At 37.8% G+C, this 25,466-nt stretch overlaps 1 protein-coding gene across 2 annotated transcripts; it reads right to left on the minus strand.

Annotated features, from left to right (window-relative positions):
- Positions 1–372: 372 nt before the first annotated feature.
- cfap20dc (CFAP20 domain containing) lies at positions 373–25,466 on the minus strand. Of its 2 annotated transcripts, none has more exons than XM_073815292.1 (17): positions 25,446–25,466; positions 25,280–25,366; positions 25,061–25,154; positions 23,294–23,366; positions 22,886–23,000; positions 22,577–22,730; positions 21,255–21,392; positions 20,144–20,323; positions 19,933–20,046; positions 19,503–19,622; positions 13,334–13,611; positions 9,166–9,507; positions 5,015–5,182; positions 2,919–2,990; positions 2,096–2,157; positions 626–717; positions 373–506 (listed from the first exon to the last, which is right to left on the minus strand). In XM_073815292.1, exons 1-17 carry the CDS (start codon positions 25,464–25,466, stop codon positions 394–396), a joined length of 2,223 nt encoding a protein of 740 aa, XP_073671393.1. In that variant the 3' UTR covers positions 373–393. The 2 variants fall into 2 exon arrangements, with proteins under 2 accessions (XP_073671393.1, XP_073671392.1); XM_073815291.1 differs by having other exon boundaries at positions 13,334–13,641; positions 19,491–19,622.

Genomic DNA, 25,466 nt, shown 5'->3' on the forward strand with positions numbered 1-25,466 from the left:
AATTTAAATAAAATGACAGGAACTTGTCATATAATGTATAAGTCATTTCAATATCAATTCAATTTAAACGATCAATTCAATTTAATTCAATTTAATTTAAATCAGATCAAATCGTATTACAACAAACAATTTTCATCTAACTCATTAAATTCCCATCAAAATGCAGAGGTTATATTATATACAGTAACATTTCTAAATGTTTATAAAAGAACAAAGCAGAAAACTAAACACATACCCTCATATAGTTTCTTAAGTAACTACCGTAAATCATAACTTCTTTCTTTAGGATTTTAGAGAACATTCTACAGCAATAAATAACTTTAATTTCATATTACAAATAATTCAAATAATTATACAGTAATATATATATATAATGTACAGATGTGGTTTATTTTAAATCAGCTCATAATATTTCCCAGACTGTGGATCAAAATAACAGTTAAGGCAGGGATCATACATCAAATTGAGAAACTCCTCCTCTTCATTGTTGTTGTGTAACTTAGACCCTGTGAACAGCATAGAAATAATTTTATATTTTGAATAAAAAAAGTTTTTACTATTGAATTAAACAGAAACGTACTTGGTTTGTTATAATGTTTAATGTTAGTGAAATTGTCTGGTGTACCTCTGGCTGACACCTTGCTGTGGTTTTCTTTTTCGTCTTTTATCTTTTGATTTGGATGAACAATCGGAGGGCTAAGAACATCCATCCATTCTCTACAATGAGATAAAACCATAAATCATTACACGCAAAAAACTTTCTGAAAAAACCTTACAATATGTCTCTATCCATTATTTTGCACATGATCAGGCCAGCCCATACATGAAAAGCAGTAAGTGATGAGCATCAGCTTGTCATTTAAGAAATGTATTGTAACTTGACATAGTAAGGAGTCGGACACAGTCAGCAAAAATTGGTGACACATTTTAAATAATGTGCATGTTTAATTACACTTCATGACCTCATGCAATAGGATGCCTCTATGGTTTAACTCCAAAGCACCAAAGCACTGTACGACAATACTTTTGGAATTCCTAGACGGTACCGCTTGTTGATAATGAAAGATCCCTCCTCTCCCTGTCACTCTGTTTTATATTCTCTCATTTACATGACAGTTTTGAAGACACCATGTGGTGTTGATGGACAGGCTCCCCGGTGAGACGGAAGGGAGGTGGATGATGACCTCCCAGTGTGCCCTGCTTTGGTGGTGACAGCTACGTGACACAGGCAAGCCTCTGAGCACATGCATAACTCGGATTACTCATTGTCCCTGACAACCATGCTTAATTATTCGTCTAGGCGTGGCGGTGTGGGCAGCTTCACTGACAGGAAGTTTAGTGTAAGAAACTATTCATAAATAGTACGATTGTAAATTTGAATGGGCACAAAACTTCAAAAGCGAGCTACATAAATTCTATCTGAATAATAGGGAATGGGAATTAATGTGCATTGTTTAGTACATTTTGTAACAAATGTTGGGGTGTTTTCAACCCATGGTTGGGTAAAATATGGACAAAACCAACTGTTGTTTTAATTTACGCAGAAGATGCTCATATCTGACCCGATTGAAACAACTCAGTATTGGTTAATTTAAACCCAGCTGTTGGGTTTGTCCATATTTTACCCAACCATGTGTTGAAAACAACCAAGCATTTGTAATCATCTGTATTATTATTAATTCTCTATAATTATTTAGGTTTATAATATCTAGTTTGAAGTAAATTAGGGTACGAAAGTTGTAGTGTGTAGACCAGTGGTCTCCAACATGGTGCCCGCACGAAGTCTGTGAGTTGCCCACCAAAGCACATTCTATTAAGAGACTCAATTTTTTTAATTACATGTTTTTTTTTTAGCTTGGCTTCTTTTATGTATATTAACATTTAGAACAATAATTAAACAAATCAACAAGTAAAATAAAATAACATAAAAGTCGACTATATCAAAAAAGTAGCCCTCCAGATTTCTTTATCCATTGTGGTAGCCCATGCTCACAAAAAGGTTGGAGACCCCTGGTGTAGACAATGTTTGTGCTTTGGTTTATGCCTTGTGCTTATGATTTAGCGAGTCTTAAAATAAAACAATTTTGACTCTTACCTTGGATTGGAGTGTAGAAGAGGTGTCATTTCCTTCTGGTAGTGTTGGCCCTGTTCAACTGGCTGTGGATAGGTTTAGAAAAAAAATATTTACATTTGACAGACACTTTTATCCAAAGCAACTTACAGTGCATTATAATATATTTTATCAGTAAGAGTGAGTTCCCTGAGAACCAAATTACATTATGTGAAGTATACGTGTATACATATTTCGGCTCTGTTTGGGCAAAACCAATGATACATATTTTCTGTAATCTCACATCTAGACAGATAAGTATGTGCATGATTTTTGAAATCCCAAAGAAAACCCAAAGAAATACAAAACCCCATTTGTCTTTTCCACAGCTCATGAATAAAAGTTGTATACATTTGGAATTACATAAGGGTAAATGATGAGAGATTTTTTTTGTTAATGTACATGATTTTTACTGCCTGATGGTGGCAGTATTGATATGTTTTCCTAATCTTACAGTTTACTAGCTTTAATTTGCAGCTTCACAGCACCAAACACAGCAGACATGATTAACATTTGCAGTTTAACCAACCAATCAACTGTTGACAACAACAACAACGGATGAAATATAGGGTTTGCAGTGTGATTGGGCTGTTTTTTACTGTGGCCTAATTTGTGCTTTTTACTTTATAAACTGTTTGATTGAGACAGGAAACACGTTTTATGACCTGTTAGTTACAGATCATACAAAGTGAGGAGTCTAATGATCAGGGTAGATGTGATCTTTTCTGTAATGTTCAAGTCCAATGAGTTTGATTGGTGTAATTATAAATGTACTAATTATAACTGTACTAAATGTGTGTGTGCTCACCAAAGGAATACACTGAGTCCAGGTTGAGGTGTCATCACTGCTAGCACTCAGACTGATATTACAGTGGTGAACCTGAAAAAATAGTAAATATTAGCGGCAATATGGGTGAATCTCACCGAACTTGTAGAAGTTATTCCCCTGCCATAAATTAAACAAAAGTAATTTAGCTTTTTTTACATCGTGCCATTTTTTCAGGACTCATTATGGTAATGCAAAAACACCAACGATTTTTGATTTTAATGTAAACTGTAGGCCTACTTAAAAATTTGTGTTTATACATATTTATTGTACTGGCTCTTCAGCTTATGAGTAATACAAATATTTGCATAACAATAAGGTTGCATTTTTTAACATTATTAAAAGGAATTAGCTAACATGAACTAATAGTAAACACTACTTCTACAGCATTTATTAAAGAGGGGGTTAAAAGGTATTTTATGCATTATGAATTATCAACACAGTTTAAAAGTTTTAGTCCTCATGCATTTTTTAAAGGGGGGGTTTAATGGTATTTTATGCATTATGAATTATCAACACAGTTTAAAAGTTGTAGTCCTCGTGCATTTAATGCAAAGTTTCAAAAAAGCAGTTGAGCATGTGGCGGAGCATTTCTGGGCCAAACTCACGCCCCCTCTTTCCTACAAGTTTTGGAAAGTGTTTTTCGCACATAGGTATTCATTCCAACTGATTGACCCCATATTCCTTGTGTGTTTTTGAATGTAAGGAGAAGAAAACCTTGTTTAAGTAACCCTGTCTTAAGACAACAGCGGATGCAGTTAGTTTTTCCCGGACAGCAACATAATTGTAAATGGGTTTATGTTTGTTCCCTGCATTTTGGAGAGGATTGCTTTACAGACAAAGTTCAGCTCAATTCCGGATTTGCCACTTGTCTACAACTGATGGAGCGCTCCCAACTTTAAAATACCCTGTTCAGGAGACGCAACCACAGGCGGTAAGTAAATCAAAACCTCACGTGTTTTGTATGCAATCAGCGTGTACATGCATGTGATGTAAACAACAGCAACAACAGCACACATTTCCTTCTCAGTTGGCATTGTACTGCACTTTTGACATTCACACCTTTTAAAACCGGCAAATGCAAAAAAATACAACATCAAGAATTACGTCACATTTTTAATTAAAATAGCAGATAAGCAAACCAGGATTAATTACCAGATATATAGAGGTGTCCTGCTGTTGTCGTTGCTGCTGTTCTTCCTGTTGACCAATTACCGACTCAGTATCCGATTGGATCATATATGAATGGCTGTATCTGACTGTAAGCCATAGTTTGTTTGTATTTTTGGCCCTGTGGGCCAACCCCGGCAGAGGGTGTCTTGTGATAAGTGGCCGAAACACCCAATGAGGTCGGGCACACAACTGAAGATGTGTCGCACTGGTGGCACCATGAGTTCTGTGTAAATTCCACTCCACCCAAGATGACAGCTTCAATTTTTGTGCTGAAAGTTAGGGATTTTAACAACCAGTCCTAGTAAGAATCATTATTTAAATCGATGTCACAGCTGTTGGATTAGTATCGAAAGGCTACAGGTACTCGTAACTCTTTAGCTCCACCCACCGTACGCTATGGCCTTTTATCGGATAAAATGGAAAGGCTTTTATAAATCTGACAACACGAAAGACTCTTTAGACATATGCAGGATGAAATACTACTCTATAGGTAACCAAAATTAACATTAGATTGGCAGAAACGGTGTGTGTTATGTGAATTTAATCTTAGTTCATTGTTAATCTTAGCATTTACAAATACATTTTTAAAAAGCTGTAGGTAATGCACAAATAACTAACATGAACAACTGTATTTGGATTAAGTAACATTAACAAAGATGAATATTGCTGGTTTTTAGTTCATGTTAACTAATGCATTTATTAATGTTAACAAATACAACCTTAAACTGTACCCAATTATAAAAAAATTGTAATTGCAAAAAGTATTAATGGTCCCAAAAATAGTATAATAATTATGTAACTTTTTTTATTTTGGCCTTCATGAACAAGACACATGTTAATGAGATTCACTTATATTCCAAAATGTAACATGATGCATTATATATACAATGACATCATTTTCTTACCTGTGATGCAGTAAGGCTGGGACCGCCCATGTGACCGCCTTGCTCTTCCTCCTGCTCCCTCTTCATAGTGGCCAAAATTCGCAGCTCCTCATCTTCTTCGTCCTCTTTTTTACGTCTAAGATCATACGTGCTGGAGCCCAAAGGTTGCAACCTCTCATCGATGCTCACCTGCACGGCCCAAAAATCTCATTACTTCATCAGTGCCACTTTGTAATGAGAACGATCGGTACTGGGTATAGCTAATTAGCAAGTAATCAATCAGAGCATGCAGGCTAATTGGCAGCCCTATTAATGCCAAGACATCTGCAGGGATGGCGGCCCGCTGCTTAAAAATCCTCTTATATGAAGTCCTATCTACCTGGATCTATAAGAGACCTTCAAAACAAGCTTAGCAAACTTTAGCTGTATCTGCCAGTTTCAAATGAGGTAAATTGTGTTATGGGACACTTGTAATGATCTTCTGTGATTCCTACATCAAACTCTCGAATGCACGCTGAATGATTTTTATGAAATTTTAGGAGAAACATCTGAGCCTTGAATGAAACAAAACTAAGCTATCTTCATCATGAAAACTGTGTCCAAGATGTTCACAGTAAAGAGATGCAGAGGCACAACCCATTCCCCTTAATCTAAATGGATTATAATTAAAATATCTGGTCTCTGGGGAACATAGGAGCCACACCGGTTCTGAAATTACAATAAGAACAGAGGCACTCAAAAACAACCCACTCTGCCTGAGTGTACCAATTCATCTGAAGTACATGCTTGATTTGATCCCCTCTAACCCTGCATGGATTGCATGCTAGATACACTTAAAAAAACATTTCCATGAACACAGAACATGTTTTATGTGTGGGTTTTGGACGCAAACACGGTGTTGCTCAAAAGTTGCTCTTTCATAGCTCAAAAAAAGATTTACTGGAGGTCTCAGATATGGTGCAAGTAACAACTTTGTCTTGAATGTTTCTCCTAAAATTCCTTATAGGAAATAGGTAAAAAAAATTGACAAACAAGTTTATATTGAAATCATGTATTTTGTAGACTTTGGTATTGTGGTTTACCTAAGCACAGTTTGTGACATTTAGTGGAGACATAAGTGAGATTTCTGCATTTCCATTTCTGCATTTTGCAGACGCTTTTATCAAAAGCGACTTAAAATGCATTTAAACCATACATTTTTTTTAGTATGTGCGTTCCTGGGGACTCAAACCCATGACTTTTGTTTTGTTATTACAATGCTTTGCTAACTGAGCTACAGCAAAGCATTTCTGGGTCTTTTTCTCACATAGAGAAACATCTGAGACACAAGAGAAAAGCTTTGATTTACTCCCCATTTAATCTCATTGCTATAGGGGGAATTAAAATTTAAAAAAAAAATAATGTTATTTTGTAGGGTTGGGTATCGATTCAGATGTTCCAGATTGATTCGATTTCGATTCACAAGCTATCAAATCGATTCAATTTCGATCCTCGATTCAATTTTCGATTCCGGTTCTCGGTCGGTTTTTATACTTGATTCTCAATTCAACTCAATGAATATAGATTTAAAGCAACACTATGTAGTTTCCATGTAAAAATGACTTACAGCTCCCCCATGTGGTTGAAAAGCGCAACAGTGCCTGGTATCAGACACTCTTTTGCAGGCAGGGGGAGGGGCGGGGCTGTGTGCTCTACCCTCCACCGCCACTTTCAGAGTGTGCTTGTAGCAGCTAGGAGGTTGCTCAGGTTGCAGCAACAGTACAATTTGTCCAGTTAAAAGTTGTTCTATCACTGAAATAATTTTAGAGACATTATTTAAAGGTAAAAAAACTACATAGTGTTGCTTTAATACAAATATTATACTAATAAAAAAGACAAGTAAACAGCAGTTTACAATTGGGTAATTCATTAAAAGAAATTAAAAGCCACAACACTATTGTTGTCGTCTTGCTTGCAAAATCTAAAATGCTTCCATACCTCTGACTTTTAATGTGAAGGTGGCATCAGCGTCAATGAAGCACCTGAAACCGCCATTTTAAGCACTGAATGAATGAATGACAGGCTCGCCTCTTGCTCCTTGGTAACATCGCGCAAGGCAAAAAAGAGGGTGACATCTAGTGAAGAAGACTCGTAATTAGATTAACGTTGATCTTACGTTCGATGTTTGCGGAAATAAATAAGGAAAAAAAACGATTCTGCTCTTTGAAAATCGGTTTTGAATTGCCCACGTAAAAAAAAAAAAAAAAACGATTAATCGAAAAATCTATTTTTTTTGCCCAGCCCTATTATTTTGTGTATTTGGTGTAATGCAATGTGTTTACGTGGTTTATGGTTCAAAAAACACATTATTTTCCACATACTGTACATTATTGTTGCTTTTCTATGCCCAGACTTTATAAAACACATCGTACATAAGCGCATCGTTCTGAAAGGAGCGTGTACTCTGATTAGCCAGCTATCCAGTGCATTGTGATTGGCCGAATACCTCAAGCGTGTGACGGAAATGTGACATTCCTTACCATAGTTGGAAGATCAGTTTCCAACTTTAGTTAATATAAGGGATGCACAAAAAGAAATTTTTTTGGCTGAAGCTGAATAAAATACAGAAGGCCAAATACCGAACAACTGAACAAAATGTCATTTTTTCACATTATTTAACAAAGAAATTTTTTTTAACATTCCAGCAGTCATAGGGCCTTTTTACACTCTGATCAGATAGATATCTGAGATAATCGGGCTGATTTTGGGCAGATTTCCCCCCTTCCGACAATCCTAGCTATGTCCCAAATATCTTGATGGTTCTACAGATTATTTTATCAGATTATCCCTTGGTGTGAGGTGTGTTAAGAGTGTCCGAACCTGATCGGAAGAACGTCGGAGCCACCCAGATCGCGAATCGTAAATATTAAACGATCAGAAATCCTGATGTGTGGGGGAACCCCGGGGACAAACGCGCACACGCTCTTGAGATACTCACATGAAACGAAACAATATCCAATCGAAAGCGAGATGATGGAAAACGGAAGCAGTCATGGCACAACACAAAGTGAAGTTGATGCAAAGTGAACTTGTACAGATCATGTTCCCGCCGTCTCTACGACTTCACCTAAACCCTTTTCTTTTTATTCCTTAATTTTTTTGCGAAGATCATTCCAAACACTATATTGAAATTTGTTGCTGCATATCATCCCCCATCCTTATTCTGAAGTCTCGCGAGATTTTGCAAGATTTCCTGTGTTCACAGTCGAAAATCTGTTTGTGTGTGGTGTGCAATCTTTGACACATCATGGCATACCACACACTATAGAAGCAAAACGGTTTAATCTAGGATTTTTTTTATCGTCATGTTTGTAGTCTTTCACATTTTGAAAATCTTATAAGATGTTAAAAAATCTTTTGTTAATAAACTTTTTATTTCTTGTTTAATATAAGCGTGTTTGTCATTGTAGGACTTTACTGGTTCTAGGAAGTTTTTATTACATACTGCTGACGCTCTATGTCATTCCACTTCTCATCTATGACATGAGATGAAGAGCTAAAGTCTCTCGTTCTCAGTGAATGTGGATTCAGCAGACAAATACCCAGCACTGTAAAAAATTATACGCTTAGTTTACTAAAAAATATAGTGCATCATTTTTGCTTCCCTCTTTTTAAGCAAGTTTAACATGGAATTTTAAGCAATTTTAGCTATATTTTTTAGTTTGCAATGCTTCAAATTAATGCTTGGTATCACATGGAATTTTAAGTAATTTTAGCAAAAAAAATTTAGTCTGCAGCGCTTAAATTTATTGGTTGGTAATACACAATATTCTATATGACTATATTTTCACTTGTTCAGCTGAACACCGCTATTTCCGGCTGAATAATTTTAGTTGCCGAACATTCAGTGCATCATTAGTTAATATCGTCTTTACTACCTTATCAATACGAGCAAGAATCTGATCCAGAGGCAGATAACGAAGCTCATCAATAAACTTTGCCAGCGCGGCTTGAGCAGAATATAAATCAGAAAAAGGAAAATAGGGGCTCTTGAAAGAAATCATTCTGATCCATATTTTTTATTCTTAATTTTTTCTTTCTCACCTCAACAGATGTCTGGTTTTGAACTTTGTGTCATTACAAAAAGATCCCTTATGAACCTGTGGTTAAAGAGCCTTGGAAAACATACTTACCATTTCATACCTAGGGTTCTCAAGAGAGATCTCTCGAACAGATGCTCTGTTTATAGATATCCTGGTATCTCCATCAGGCAATATTCTACCGGCCCGGGAGTTATCCGGTCGGAATCTGGAGGTGCTGGGTGAGAGGCAGCGGGTTGGCGCCATGCGTGCGGTTTTGGTCCATCTTGGTTCCTCAGAGACTCGATGTGTGGAGGTTTTCCCGACTGTGGAGGTCTTAACTGGCTCAAAGGAGGACTTGGGAGGCGATGTGTACTTTTGCAGAGAAATTGATGGTGGAGCAGTAACAGAATAGACTGCATGTCTATGCAAGAGGAACTCTGTGTGCATTTCATCCTATTAAATAAGAAATTTAAAACAGAGATTAAAGGGATAGTTCATCCGAATATGAAAATTCTGTCACCAATTTAATCACCTTCATGTTGTTGTAAACCTTGATTTTTAGACAAAAAAAAAAAAACATAAAATTTGAGTAAATTGTGCTAAAAAATATAAAAAATCAAGACAATAAATCTTACCCCAAGTCAAAACAAACCCAGGTCGCTCTTTCATTGTCTCTTTCATATTTTAATTAATCGTCTGAGATATCCCATGAAAATTCAATACTTGGCATTAAAGGCTTGTTCAAATCCCTAACCAAGATGTTTGCCTTAGCAAGCTTCAGTAATTATGAAAAACCAAGATTAATAATGCTGCTACTTCAAATTATCTTACAGCCTGTGATAATATACACAAGCTAGGAAAGACATTAATAAAGCAAATTTACCCCGAAATACAAGTATTAGATCCCCCCCCCAAAAAAACGCTAGTGATGGAATCAATAAAGGGAATGATGAAACCTCTTGCAAGAATCTCCGAGCCAAGAACGCCAACGCTGTCACAGATGAAACACATTAATAGCCGAGAAAGCCTGACGCGGGCACACAGTAACATCACAGTTACCTGTAATTAATCAGGGCGACATGGTGCCGGAAAAGTTGTCTATCTCCGTTCTGTTTTGGAAGAGATATGGTCTTTAAACCGGCGAGGCTTTGATCTACACTAATGGTCTTAAGCAGCAAGCTTCACTTTAATGAGGACAACCTCGCTAAAAGGGCACGGACGGTTGAGCCATCAGATCAGCTGAGGTTTTGTCTTCCATCTTCGTGTCCCCATAAGGGCCTACTACATTATTTGAAATATCTCATACTTTTTGAGAAATGTGTCACCTCTTCTTATTTACAACGGGAGAACCTTTGACATTGGATAAACAGGGACATCAATCTACTGTAGTGTAGTGGGTGGAGAGGTCACATAGTAAAATTTTTCCAGTACATTACAGCTTTGTCTATCTTTAGATGACAACTCAAGTGGCATTAATGGAAGTCATTAGGTTGATATAATCACCTCTGCTTCCAGTGCAAATGATTTAATATCACACAGGTGCGAGGGAAAATAAACATAACGTTTAGAATATTTAAACAAGTCATTATTTCTCTTTCCATCCCCCGTTGGCAATAACAAGACAAATGCTGACATCCACTTCGTGGTGTCAAAGAGAATGGATAAAAAAGTAGAAGTGAATCAAGGGCAGGGAATGAAGGAAGGAGAAATAAACAAACAGTAAAACTGTCAGCGGTATCAATCAAAAATCTCTAATTGAGTGCATCAGGACATATGTATGCCAAAGATGAGGCTGATTTCCCAGGAGGAGACAAAACAGACGCAGAGTAAATGAATGATGTGCCTCTCAATGGACAGAGAACTGATGAGCACCATTGAGCTGAATGCCCTCTCGTAAGAAATGAACTGATGAAAACTGATGGTTTTCTTTATGGACCTAATTGAACGCCGGGGCCCCTGGGGGCCCAATCAAGTTATGCATTATTAACAAATGATTACGCTAAATCGTACATGATAGGAAACTTGGAAAGAAAGATATGAATGCTGGTGTATTGACGTGTGAATTGTTTACATGTGCTGACAAACGTTACGCCGATGTCTATGTGCTGCGCGAGTGGATTATTTCTACAGGTGTCTTAACAAAAGCGTGCAGAATTGCTGGAAAGTTTCTTCAAGGACTCGCACACGTAAACACAGCTGGATTTTTATTCACTCTTGTTACTCCATTTCCTGGTTTTATTCAAATGGAAAGATTCCTACAGTATCAGTCTAATTTCTGTGAGTGATTGTACTCTACTCCAGTGAATAAAATATTCTGCATTTTATCCTGAGACTTAAAGGTCATGCCAAAAATTTTATTAATATATACTCACCTAAAAGACACCTGTTCAATTTCTCATTAATGAAATTATCTAATCAACCAATCACATGACAGTTGCTTCAATGCATTTAGAGGTGTGGTCCTGGTCAAGACAATCTCCTGAACTCCAAACTGAATGTCAGAATGGGAAAGAAAGGTGATTTAAGCAATTTTGAGCGTGGCATGATTGTTATTGCCAGACGGGCCGGGCTGATATTTTACAATCTGCTCAGTTACTGGGATTTTCACACACAACCATTTCTAGGGTTTACAAAGAATGGTGTGAAAAGGGAAACACATCCAGTATGCGGCACTCCTGGGGGCGAAAAATGCCTTGTTGATGCTAGAGGTCAGAGGAGAATGGGCCAACTGATAGAAGAGCTGATAGAAGAGCAAATTTGACTGAAATAACCACTTGTTACAACTGAGGTATGCAGCAAAGCATTTGTGAAGCCACAACACGCACAACCTTGAGGCGGATGGGCTACAACAGCCGAAGACCCCACCGGGTACCACTCATCTCCACTACAAATAGGAAAAAGAGGCTACAATTTGCACAAGCTCACCAAAATTGGACCGTTGAAGACTTGAAAAATGTTGCTTGGTCTGATGAGTCTCGATTTCTTTTGAGACATTCAGATGGTAGAGTCAGAATTTGGCGTAAACATAATGAGAACATGGATCCATCATGCCTTGTTACCACTGTGCAGGCTGGTGGTGGTGGTGTAATGGTGTGGGGGATGTTTTCTTGGCACACTTTAGGCCCCTTAGTGCCAATTGGGCATCGTTTAAATGCCACAGCCTACCTGAGCATTGTTTCTGACCATGTCCATCCCTTTATGACCACTATGTACCCATCCTCTGATGGCTACTTCCAGCAGGATAATGCACCATGTCACAAAGCTCGTATCATTTCAAATTGGTTTCTTGAACATGATAATGAGTTCACTGTACTAAAATGGCCCCCAAAGTCACCAGATCTCAACCCAATAGAGCATCTTTGGGATGTGGTGGAACAGGAGCTTCATGCCATGGATTTGCATCCCACAAATCTCCATCAACTGCAAGATGCTTTCTTATCAATATGGGCCAACATTTCAAAAGAATGCTTTCAGCACTCCTGGCCGGGACGTGTTTGGGGGAAAAGCGCAACACTAGCTTACACTGTTCATTTGTTTCCTTCATTTGACCGTGGATTAGTTTCTCAATTAGACCCAGTTGGACGCTGACTTTTCAGAAAGAGAATTATCATAAAAGATGATGCAGTGCCGACTTTATTGTATCTGATTATGTGTTTTTACCATGTTTACTATATTGCTTTAACATTACAGACTGTTTGATATGCACTCTTTATGCATTTTTAACCATATAACATTAACCATATTGTTTTACATCACAGCAGCGTTTTAATATACATAACTGTTAGCCAATCATAGCAGTGAATTTAAACACGAATATCACAAAAGCGACTTTGAAAGAGAAAGTCAAAACCAGCACAGAAAAAGCCTATTACTTCTACTTATGTTTTTATGTAAAAATATTGCTAACTTCATAAGTGGGCCAGAGAACATTATAAAAAAATTAAGTTCATGACATCTTTAAATTTTCTATTCATATTCCTCAGAACAGCAAGAACAGTAACGAACCGTTCTTTCTTAAATTTTTATGTAGTACAATCTGCAGTTGGCAAGATGAAGGTCGCACTAACTTTTTTATGAACTATTTTGTACACATTTGAGCTATAATTATCTGTCATAATGGTCTGTTGGTTGTTTGATAACCAAACAGAGTAAACATTTAAATTATTTAACCCAAAATTCTTAGACGTCAGAATCAAGTTCATTTCTATTCAATCATTTACTGTCAAAGCCCTTGGATGTGTTTGTATCTCAGTATTTGCAAGTGTCTGAATATCCATACCTCTTCGCTCTCACTTCCGACAAAATCATCCTCTAGGCGGGCGTCTTTGCGCTCCCCTTCTGACATCAGCTTGTGACCTTTAAGGCCGAAGGTCAAATCCTCAGCAGGGTTGCTGCTGGCCTGATTCCGCCTGGCTGAGTGAGGGCATGAGGAGAAAGTGAAGACTTCGTATTCTTCATCGCAGAGAGAGAGCTCAGTTTCTGTGTCACTAAGGTCAGTATCATCTGTAGTCATCACACACGCAGGAGGTGGAGAAGCACGGGGAGGCTGGAGAACTGACCCAAATGTATCCACACTAGAAACACTGTCTGTAGGAATGATAAGTAATATCACGCCTTTAAATGTGTTTTGTATTCGGTGTGGGTACCACAATACAATATGTTACCATATGTTATTGCATGAATAGTTGACATGAACTAACAATAAGCAATACAGTTTTTCTGTATTTATTAATTTTGTTAATAAAATAAAAATTTCATAATTTTGTTGTCCTAAACCTGTATGAATTTCTTTTTTCTGATGAACACAAAAGAAGATATTTTGATAAATGAAGTTAAGCACATAGCAGATTGTAACCATTGACTTCCACAGTAGGAAAAACAAATATTATGGAAGTATTTGGATAAATGATGAATTATTATTATTATCATATTTGTTTTTCCTACTATGGAAGGCAATGGTTACAATCAGCTGTGTGGTTACCATCATTCATCAAAATATATTATTTTGTGTTTATCAAAAAAAAAGAAAAGAAATTCATACAGATTTAGAACAACATATGAGAAAATGATGACAGATTTTTAATTTTTGGGTGAACAATCCCTTTAATGTCAATACAATTGCATTAACTAATGTTTAAAGATGTATTAGTAAATGCAGAAAATAATCAATGCTGTAGCTGTATTGTTAGTTCATGTTAGCTAATGCATAAAATTTAACAAATGCATCCTTACTGTAAAATGCTGCTCATCGAGAAAACATTAATAATTTCTGCTTGGTTCACCCTTGGTTGACTCTATAAACGTCAATAATAAAGATCTCTTTTATAAACATAATGTTGCAGCTTTTATTTTTTATATGTCTACTCATGTTCCTCGTCTGCGTTCACTTCAATAGGCGTATGCAAATAAATGCATAACCAGGATCCTTGAAGACTGAGATGAACTCTGCAATGCCTGCCAAATGCGCGGATGAATTTATAGGACGCATCAAGCGGCTTTCATTTGTGCTAAATTTGATAACTGCGGCATTATGCTTAAATGATCATCTAAATGGTGGAGATGCATTGAAAACAATATTTCAAAATGTGGATTGAAGGCATTTACATCTGCAGTCCTGAGAGAATAAAATGGAAAATAGCATTAACTTGCCTTAAAAAAATAACATTAACTGTGTGCGTGCGTGCGTGCGTGTATGTGCGCAGAGGTTGAGTACTTTGCGGATGTCCCACTGGCACAAAAAACAGCATCATTAGTAGATAGGGAGCATCGGTACAGTAAGATCATAATTTAGACGCAGTGATGTGTGCCTGTGGGGTCTGCATGCCCTCATACTAAAGAGAAGACACCCAGAGAGCAGGGAGCAAAACACACCACAGAGACCAAGTGATGAATTTGCAGTCTGAGAGCAGAACACTTTGATCTACTTCAGCAAAACGCACAGCAGCAAAAAGTCTGACTAAACTACTGTGAACTGTGAACCTGAGCTTTCTTTTGCTCACCGAGAGACAAGGACGAAAAAGGGCATTGCTTTTGCTTTTCATCACTAGCAACATCCAGTTCAATATGGTGGCACTACATTTCCCGTAATGTCATAATTCCCGGTGGAGAAACTGTGCTGCCTTTTTACCTTTCTACTTTTTTGCCTTTTTATCTCGGTGACATACAGTACATTCAATCAATACATTTCTTTTATCAGTATGTGTGACCTTTGTGTTGCTAATGCAATACCCATTGGGCTACAGGAACTCTATTGAGGTTAATGAGACATTGTACTGTATACTGTAGCTGAAGACATAACAATAAGTAAGATATTGATCTCATATATTTATTTTTAAATGCCTTGGGTGTAATAAAAAAATTAAGCAATTGTTGACATACAGTAAGAGTACAAGTAATTTTGCATTTAAAAGACGTCTAATAGCCATCCAAACCATATACTGTAAAACTTATGGATGTATAGTGTCCGTGACATCACCCATAGGTTTGAGAAGAGCTTTTTTGAAGCCAATAGTTGGCGGAGCCTGCCGTCGGCATCTTGGCAGCACGTCACCACCCATCACTCACGGATAACCGAAAATGGGCAAAGAGACGGGACGTGGGTGTAGCTGAAACCACGCCGCTAGCACGCCGGTAGTGACAGCAGTGACAGTTCACCCAGCCCTTAATTATGCAGGACTATATAATTTACATGAATGGAAATTAGCTATATAGATCAAAAACACCAGGCTGTAAACATATTTGACATAATGTAAAGTTTGGCATTTTAAAGGGCTCCCCCAGGAGTTAAACACTTGATTTTTACCATTTTGGAATCCATTCAGCTGATCTCCGGGTCTGGCGCCAGCACTTTTAGCATAGCTTAGCACAATCCATTGAATCTGATTAGACCATTAGCATCGCGTTAAAAAAATACCAAACCGTTTCAATATTTAAATCTTTTTAACTTGACTCTTCTATAGTTTCAGTCGTGTACTAAGACCAACAAAAAATTAAAAGTTGCGATTTTCTATACTCTCATTCTGGCATAATAATCAAGGACTTTGCTGCTGTAACATCATGGCTCCAGGAAGCACAATGATATTACGCAGCAGCCAAAAATAGTCCCCTTAGAAACTTTCAATGGCAGGGGACTATTTTCGGGCAGTGCATAATATCATTGCGCCTCCTGCAGCCATGTTACGGCAGCAAAGTCCTTGATTATTACGCCAGAATGAGAGTCGCAACTTTACATTTTCTGTAGGTCTTAGTACACGATGTAACTACAGAAGAGTCAAGTTTTAAATAGGAAAAATATCAAAACTATTTGGTTATTTTTTAGCATGATGCTAATGGTCCAATCAGATTCTATGGATTGTGCTAAGCTATGCTAAAAGTGCTAGCGCCAGACCCGGAGATCAGCTGAATGGATTCCAAAACGGTAAGAATCAAATGTTTAACTCTAGGGGAGCTGGAAAATGAGCATATTTTCAAAAAAAGTGGAGTGTCCCTTTGACAGGGGGTCTATCTCTAGCAGCCAGTCGATGAATTGCAGTTTAAGTCACTACAGTGTTGGATTCATGATAGAGATCGAAAGGTTGCCCCTTGGTCCAAACACAGGCCAGATGTCTGGCTAAAACAAGGCAACATTTGACTATAGCCCAAAATAAATGAAATAAATAAATGTATTGTATTTACTCTTGACTTTGCTAACATGATGGAAAAATGACATCTCTCAAGCTATTAATGCAAAAATGACGTAACTAAATTACAAGTTTATTTTTTACTAGAAATGGGTTACTCATAGCTCATAGTACTATATTGGGTCTATAGATAGTGAAATGACGGCTATTGCTTTCTGGGTATAGATCTAAACAATTAATGGGAATTATTAGATCAGATCATTTGGTCTTGGGACAAATTACGAAAAATACTTATTATTATAGTAGACTTTTGATAAAGGACTACCGTATCTTGCCATTGGTCTCTAATGATATTCTAAAAGACATACATATGAGATGGAGTCTTTATTTCAGAAGAAAAATCTAAGAAGCTAAAGTTTTGCTTTCCATTTAATCTCATTGCTGTAACAAAAAAAGAAAAGATTTTTGGCTGGTATTTTCTTTTCTTAAGGCTGTATTGAATGATGGATTAAATTAGGTTTTGTTTGTTTTGCTCATAGCAGGGATCATAAAGACTTTGTCGGCCGAACAACTGATTACAGATTAATATGAAATATGAAAAACCGCAACATAATGACCATGTCAGATAAAGTGATGTAAAGGCTCTATTAAGCTCTTCAGAGAGAAGCATTTCATCTAATTAAAGCATGCATGCTCACAGAGCACCTCTCGAGTGTGGCTTTCGCTCATGTCATTGCGAGAGTTTTAGCATATTTCGATTCCTGGCACGTTTTTGAACAGGCTTATATTGTAATCACCTTTTCTAATTGCCCACGGTGCAGGCTTGCCTGAACCCCAGAGACACTGGTTCTGACCTACACAGTGTACTTAATGTCCCATTACCACTAATGAACTCTCTTTGCGCAGCTAAAGGGAAGTTAAAGTTAGTTTCACACTACGGGGAAGGATTGTTAGCAACAGATCATCTTTTCAGTCGCGGTTTCAAACCAAGCCGAATCATGTTGCTAGAATCAAAAGCTTGTGCGGAGCGATCTCATTTTATTGTAGTCACAGTTTATTTCAATTTAGTCTAATGTGCCACAATTCATGAACTTGTTAATAACTGGGGTTTATCAGTATTTTTTAACTAGATTTCTACATTTTCTGGATGAATGAGAGTTGTGTTTGAACCCGAGTTTCTATGATATGAGTGTTCCTATATCTCAGCTAGTAGAGAGCATTTCATTAGCAATGCAAAGGTCATTGGTTTGAATCCCAGCGACCACTAGTAAAATGTATACATTAAAGTCTGTGTGAAGTCCGGTATTAAATGTGTTCTCAGTTTGTCACACCCAGCCAAATTTGAATGACCAAAAACACCAAGTAAATAAAGTAAGTACATACTCCAAAGTAAACGATGACATGAGTTATCGTCTTCAAGTAAATCTCTTTTCTTGGACTACAACAAACACACGGATTGTAGGCAACAGTTTACTTCCTGGGATTTATGATGTAGAGAAGACCGACATTATCATAATTCCTCACGCTTGGACTCACAGCCTGTAGGTTAACTTCTGTTAGCATTGCATTGTGACCAAATCTTTCAAACATGGTAAGGAGCGTCACATTTCCGCCTGACGTCAATGTATTCAGGCCAATCACAACGTACATGTTAGCTGGCCAATCAGGGACAATTTTGTACAAAATCCGTGCATTTCAGGAAGACAGGAAAATCTGGGTCCGTACAAAAATGTAAGGTATGTGGATTTATTTTAACCATAATCCACGCGAACACATTGTATTATACCAAATACACATTTTTATAGCATGAAATAGGTGCTCTTTAAATGGTGGGGGCATGTATGTCACAAGACAGCTGCCGTTTCTCTTCACTTTCAAATACTACAACCTAAATGGATGCTCGTGATTGTGTTGGGGCGGGCCATGCTTGGTTGCTCCAGTGCGTCATCCAGCCACCCTTTAAACTCTGCCCAAATAATCCTGCACTCAGAAATGTGTAAAAACTGTTTAAAAGTGTCTTTGTAACATGTTTCAGCAATACATTTCTAGCATTTTTAATGTGTTTAGAAAGATTTGTTGGAAATTACTATACCTGGTCTTTAAAATGCATTGTAAGTCTCTTTGGATAACCGTCTAATGCATAACTGAAATTCAATCATGAGAATTCTCGGAATGTAGTTGTAGCATTTTAATGGGGTATAGACTCAACATATGCTTCATCCTGGCTGTCTAGAAGTGCTATGCTGCGGCTCCTGGCATTAGTGAAGGCTTTTGCTGAAACATGCAAATAATAACAGTGGATAGGAATACACACGCTGCAAGAAAAAACCTATGTAGCAGATCTAGGAAGGTGGTGCTGGGGAGGAGAGGGTCTAGGAATAATATTGTGGTGCACTGCTTTGAGATTAACCATGACAGAACAGTCACGATGATGGGAAGGGAGATCAATTGGCTTTATGGTATTTTGGTTTCATGACTGAACTTGGCATATGTACCTATGACCTTATGGCCTTCAATTGTACCCTATAAAATGTTCAGCCCATGGAAAAATGTATTGGTTACAGTACATCTCTAATCAACAAGTCTCGCAATTTGTAACGTCATTCATGTTCGAATACAAACAGTGTGGAAAATAATAAAAAATAAAGTTATTACTCATGGTTTCAAACTAATTTCTAATCCTACAAAAAAAATGGAACTTGCCTTGGCAGGCCCCACTAATAATTCTTACACCTACTGTAGACATCGAGACATTTCATGAACTGAAACCAGCCATTTAAAAATCCCTACCAACATGTAAGGCACATTTTTACATACCTAGCAGATTCAGATCAGTTAATTTATCCTCCGCTGTTAAATCTGAGTGCTGGGTTTGACGTGAGGGTACTGAACGATTTCCTTGAAGCTCAAGTCCCTCTTGGTCTAAGCTAATATTGCCATCTTCTTTATCTTAAAGTTAAATATGAGACCGAGAAAAATATAATGACTTTATAGAACCAGCAAAAGGTATTAAAGTTTTAACTGTCGAGGGAATGAATGACTGAGAAATCAAAATAAAGTTGATTCTAATTTCTAGGACATAAGCGCTGATAATGATCACCAAGGACAAAGTAGCAATGCTCTACTAAACCACATGAAAAGCTCTCATTAAAATCCAATTATCTGAAAAATGTCAAAATTGACCTATTTAAGAGAGACAACAAGTGGGACATAACTAAAACCTACCTTTCTTTGAAAGTGAATGAGGTCAGTTCTTTACCTGTGTTTGGTTTTTGTCTCTCTACATTGTTGATTCGCTGTACTCTTCTGGAGTTTGTTTTCTCTGACGACGGCTTTTCAAGTGGCGGCCGTGGTTTGACATTTTCATTTCTACCTGTGTTCGTGGAAAAAAAATCTTTATTAATACTAAACTATGATACATGGTACTATAGTTTAAAATGTGTAAATTTAATCACTGAACATGCATTTGCCTGATGGTATGTTGATGCTCAGTTCAGATTTAGATCTGCCTGCTTTCTTGTTTGCAGATGTGTTGCTCTTCCTTGCAGTAAGCGGTGGAGGTCCAACAACCTTTGACCCGAATGCGATATGGGAGGAGTCCCTGGGTATAGGACCCTTTGTAATGGATGCTTTAACAGCACCTGTCTCTTCTAGCAAACAGAAAAACACAACCTTATATCACTCTAGCAGAAGTATTTCAAAGTATTTCAACATTTAACATTCAAGCAAGAGATGATACAATAAAATACTCAAAATAACTGCTGTAGTTAGTGTAACAATACCACACAGCTCTCTATGATAATATGACAGCCTTCAGGCTAATGTTTTTGTAATGCTTGCAATTGTGAAGCCCTTTCCATCTGTTGGTTTGGCATATCTTCAATTGTTATTTATTGCAAAGCTGCAAGAAAAGCAGTGTTAAGGTCGTGGCAACCTGGCAACAAAACACAAAATACTGCCATTTGTCATTTCAATATAACAGCCAATTCAGTATCCAAGGCTGTAAGCTATGACTACAGGGCTTCATACACAAGGCCCCCTGTTTTTCATACATTGTTGCTAGGTGATGAACAAGAAAAGGATGAATAATGTAGAATGATAGACTGCGGCGTTTGTATATGCAAAAACATTTTGAAATGAACTAAGTGTCCAACATCTAAAGTCAGTTTTATAATAAAATCTTGCTGGGGTGAATTTGACGTGTGAGGTCATTATGTGAGCCAATTTTTGAAGTCTAAAGGTGGGATGACAAAAAGCTGGCACTGTAATGTGAGGCCAACAGATGTCTGAATAAATAAAATACTGAGAACAGCTATGAAGGTCTCACTGGGCTTAGAGAAAGGACAGGTATGTGACTAAAGACACATGATTAGAGCTCTCTTGGCAAGAGATGTCTACTGTCAGCAAACTAACAGACAAGAACTAATAAGAAGGAGTATTTTGCAAAAATGTCTGACCTTCTGTTTAGCAAAGAACAATGCAAAAACAAAACTTTCCGTTCAGCTAAAGAAAAACAAAATGTAATGTGCAAAAGTAAAGAAGTGAAGTATGGGAGTGTTTGTATTTGCATGTGAAACCAACCAGAATCTAAGTTTACAGGTCCACCCTTCAGATCAGCATGTCCCAATGTTTTCATGTTCACCAGCTGGAAAACGTGCTGGACTTCACTGGAAAACTGGCAACTCCTGGGAATCTCTTCTTTTGGACCATTTCTTATGTCTAAACCTAGGATGAAGAATATTGAATATGAGGATTTGAGATGTACAGTTTTTTTCAAAAAAATGTATATGCAAAATCATAAATATGTGACCCCGCCTATAAAAAAAACCCAGCTAAGTAATTTTTGTGATTTACAATTTTCTACAGAATATAATCAGTGGAGGCTCGTGACTGCTCATTCAAGGGGCGCTAATTCAAAATAAGTGTTCGGAGTGTCGTGTGTGTTGTTTGCGTTTTCAAAATATGTGTTTATTGCGTCATATAAACCATGTGCATCAGGTGTTTGTTCAAAATAAGTGCCTGCTGCACCCGCGTCAAAACCATTTATGATAAAAGAGAAGCTCACGTTTACAAAATACACGCAAGACACTCCCTTAACAGTAAACTTTGATTATGCATGAGATTATGCGAGTATCTGGCAAATGCGAGTGTCTCTTTTATCATAAACCCTTTAGATGCGTCTGCAGCAGGCACTTATTTTGACAAGACACGTGATGCACATAGGATCACTCGACGCGCAGAACACATATTTTGAAAAAAGGTACCACAAACATGACGAGCAACACACATGTTGTGACGAACTTCCCATCGAGCGCCCTCGAAAAAGAAGTCACCGGCCGCCACTGCTAGATAATGAAAAGGACATTTTGTCCAAACATAACCTTGATATCTTTAATATTGACTGAGAAAGGGGGGTCGCATACTGGACAAGTCGCGTGTAGGACAACTCGCAGGTATCCACACCGGACGTACACATTATACAGCGCGAGCTTAGTCTGATAGCGTCTACTTTAAATGCTATATAAAATCATTAACGTTTTGGGACAAATATGATGTTATTTAATGTTAAACTATGTGAGTTGCGCTCTGTGGCACAGAAGGGATTTGAGTAGCGTCTAGAGTCACAGCGGACAGCCGCCACCGGTGTGTGTACGTACATTCATAGAAAACAATGTGTTGTTCTTTATTAAGATACATGGCGCAAAGCAGCGTGGCGCTTCTCGTCCAGTGTGTGACCCCCTCAAGGTCATGTCATGTTGAAATCAATGTGAAACCAATGATTAGATTATAAGCCTTTATCCTCGATTTCACAGACAGGGTCACATATTAGCTTTTTGACCATGTTGAGCTCCATCATTGGTTGTTTATTGTAAAATGAGCCAAAAAAAGCTACATCCCCAAACCTTTATCCATGCAGTCATCAGGTTCATTTTTCATGGTGAAGATGCGTCGAAGCTTACAGCAGGCGGAGACGATGATCCCATCTAAAGACAGGAAGCGCGGCCCTCTGAATATCTCAGCGGTGAGCGAGTCCAGATCAATGCACAGATTACACCACTGCACACAGACAGTAGTACCTTATCATCCCAGCAACAAGAACATTTCTTGGGTTATTTATCGTGGCCATTTTAAAGAATATCTCGCTGAGTCAATAGCCATTGATCTGACCGCTCTAGATGATGATTTGCAGAGAGTACAGTAGCAGGACTTACAGTATTGCGTCTGAGGCAGGTTAGTGGAATTCTCGCGTGCAGAGGGGTCGCCGACAGCTCTTTATGAACAGTAGACAAGTACAGTCTTCTCTTGAGATGTTCTTCATCTGTCACTCTGCAAGACACCACTGAAATGTTAAACGTGCCTGCTCTGAGTAGCAGATGGGATGGTACTTCAACCATTTTCCCTTGTGAGTAGGGTTGTGTGGGAGTTGTATCTATCTACATGTGTGAATGCGTGAATTAGTTAGCTCCCCATGGTAATAAAGTCTTTACACTTTCTATATTCATCTATATCAATGAAAGTAGTGTTCAGAACCACAGAGATATGTTATGGATTGCAAGAAGGTACGTGTTAACAACATAACAAATCTGAAAGGAATTTTGGAAATGAATGATGGTACTTACAGAAACTCAGTGGAGAAGTCTTTTCCCAAAGGAACATTGACCTGTAGAATGAGGAACCTCTGAATCAAACCAACTAGGAACAAAACACATAAGATTAGAAGATAATTGCACATACAGAGGGCTTTTACATAAGCTAACAGTATAATGAAACAATTATACAACTTTATTTCATTACATCATCAATGAACATGATTTGTGAGTCATGTTGGATCGATTTCTATCGAGAATGAAGGTAAAGACCACACTTCCCATCATTCCAGGCTCTTTCACAGCGTCATCAAGCTACCCCGTTGTTGTTTAAGGACGCACTCATATCAATGATATCATCCTAACCCAACCTAACCTTGCCCGAGCGCGAGTGTCCCCCCTCCCAACTCCAAGAAGCACGCACTCAATGTACTTTTACCAATCCAAGCCCGGGCATGCTTTCGTTATTATGATGCGATTGTTTTGAAGAAAACAAAAAGTGCTCTCTTAACACTGGAAACCATGATATTAAGTCTGTTTTTTATTCTGAGTCGTTTGGTGCGCAATGACACACAGCCCTCTCACATGACTATCATATTGCTTACTTGATCTGTCGCGTGTGCACCTCAGACATTCACGTAACCCTAATGCGTGCAGAAAAGTGATTTAAAAAGCGATCTGCCGCGATTTCCGTTCACACTGCTCGTTCCGCACCTTAGCCCCAAGTGAACTGTGCCTGAGCCCACCTCTAAAAGCCTTCCAGGGCGTGATTAACCAAACCGCGCCCGGGCACGGTACAGAGCAGTCACACTAGTCAAACAAACAAGGCTTTAGGGGTCAAACGTGCTTGGACCCTGTTTGGTTGGGATAATGTGAGCGCCCATAGTGACCTCTAGCGGCAAAAATTACATATTGTACCTTTAGGTCATGTTTTATTAATCTTAATCCTAAAGCTTTCCATTCACTTACTATATAAATATAAAATTTTAAATATAAATGCTGTACATCTATGAACTTTTTATGGGTTCCTGTAGATATCCGCTTGTTAAGTCATGATGCAAGGAATACTGTTTCTGGGTCCAAGCCTCCACTCATTTCAATAGAGAATAGTATTTAAACAGCCGCTTATGAGCAATATTTATTCATACATTACACATTTAAGTGAACATTTTATAATAAACTCCAGGCTCATGGAATCACCGACAGCAATATATTAATAATTCATAAAAAAATCCATGTCCACCAGTTCAAGTCTGGTCATCTCGGATTTTGGAGATAAAAAGTAGGATCGGGTGTTTTTGCTTTATGATACGAGTGTATATAAGCATTTTTGTTCTTTCCCTATAGCATTTAAGATCGGTTGGACCTGGAAGCAGTGCATGACGTCAGACTTAACAAGCAGATATTGGTAGAGCACTGCGTTAGCAGCACAACTCCATCTCAAACCACTGTTCAAAGTGAGGGCCGCGAGATGGTGCCAGGGGGGCATTTTATAAAATACATTAATTTATCATGAATTCTGTGTAATAAAACCTAAAAAATAAGGCTACTAACCAACAGCACTACGTTGTATAATTTAATAAGTTTTGTTTAATTAAAATGTTATGTTTTAGAACAATTTTGACATACATTTTCATTGGGGGGGCCGCAAATTAATGCACTGTACTCAAGGGGGGCCGCCCACTGAAAAAGTTTGAGAACTGGCTTTAATGCACTGCATGTCGCTTTGGATGAAAGCATTTACCAAGTGCATTAATGATTATGTAAAACTGATATATTATAGTACTGTACAGCACTCACGAGCCATTCTGCCATCCTTTGGTAACTGCATCTTGTGTGTTTGACTGCTCCCTTCAAGACTGTATACAAAACCCTTCACCTCTTTATCGAACACCTGTAAAAATGAAAACAAGTGAAAAAGACAAGTATGCTTCAAATAATAAAACAGCTTATAATATCTTGTATAAATGGAACAGTGGAATGTATTGAGCAATTACTGTATAATTCATACATACGTACTTTAGTTATTGAAGGTTTGCCATATAGTTTCCATTTAGCCACAGGATCTTTGCCTTGTGCACTGAAGATATCCACCGTGGGTCCACCCTACACGTGCACAATCAAAAACGTTGAAAAAAATAATAGTCATTATTTAGTGAAAGCAAACGGTGTTTATTTACTATACCTGATAATCGTTTTTGAACAT

Source organism: Paramisgurnus dabryanus, chromosome 7, assembly GCF_030506205.2.
Source record: "Paramisgurnus dabryanus chromosome 7, PD_genome_1.1, whole genome shotgun sequence".
Taxonomy (NCBI): domain Eukaryota; kingdom Metazoa; phylum Chordata; class Actinopteri; order Cypriniformes; family Cobitidae; genus Paramisgurnus; species Paramisgurnus dabryanus.

Excerpts from the sequence above, each read along its gene's own strand:
- cfap20dc (XM_073815291.1), bottom strand. The coding sequence starts at position 25,466 with ATGTTCAAAAACGATTATCAG. Across the intron at positions 23,367-25,060 it reads AAAGGATGGCAGAATGGCTC|TTGGTTTGATTCAGAGGTTC; the intron begins GTGAGTGCTGTA and ends TTTTGTTCCTAG. Across the intron at positions 19,623-19,932 it reads GAGACAAAAACCAAACACAG|ATAAAGAAGATGGCAATATT; the intron begins GTAAAGAACTGA and ends TTTAACTTTAAG.